Source organism: Penaeus monodon, chromosome 33, assembly GCF_015228065.2.
Source record: "Penaeus monodon isolate SGIC_2016 chromosome 33, NSTDA_Pmon_1, whole genome shotgun sequence".
Classification (NCBI taxonomy): Eukaryota; Metazoa; Arthropoda; class Malacostraca; order Decapoda; family Penaeidae; genus Penaeus; species Penaeus monodon.
In genome coordinates, this window is record NC_051418.1 from 23543075 (window position 1) to 23543369 (window position 295).

General features: G+C 44.7%; 1 protein-coding gene across 1 annotated transcript in view; it reads right to left on the minus strand.

Moving 5' to 3' along the window:
* Positions 1 to 295, minus strand: part of LOC119594306 (activating signal cointegrator 1 complex subunit 3-like) — a 28924-nt gene that overhangs the window by 9301 nt on the left and 19328 nt on the right. Inside the window, exon 27 of the mRNA XM_037943365.1 lies at positions 41 to 175. Coding sequence (XP_037799293.1) covers positions 41 to 175 — 135 coding nt within the window. The remainder of the gene's footprint in view (positions 1 to 40; positions 176 to 295) is intronic.

A 295-nucleotide genomic window follows, 5' to 3' on the forward strand; every position in this document is an offset into this window, starting at 1 on the left:
TATGCCCAACAAACTTCAACCACCATATCTAGTCTTATACCTGAATGGCCCTAATATCTGGTGACACATCACCGGTCAGCTCGACAACCCTCCTCCCAAGCCTTTCCTGGAGCCTTACGCGCCAGTCATCTACACGTTCTCGCACAAGAGCTTTCAGTGGGGCAATGTAGACAATCTGAGAAAAGAGCAATAGAGGAGACTTATTGGTAAGGCCTCTCTTTCCTTCATTATAAACAATATATACATATAGGTAATGGTAGTTCAGCCCTAATGTTCTCTCTAGTGCTGGCCTTAA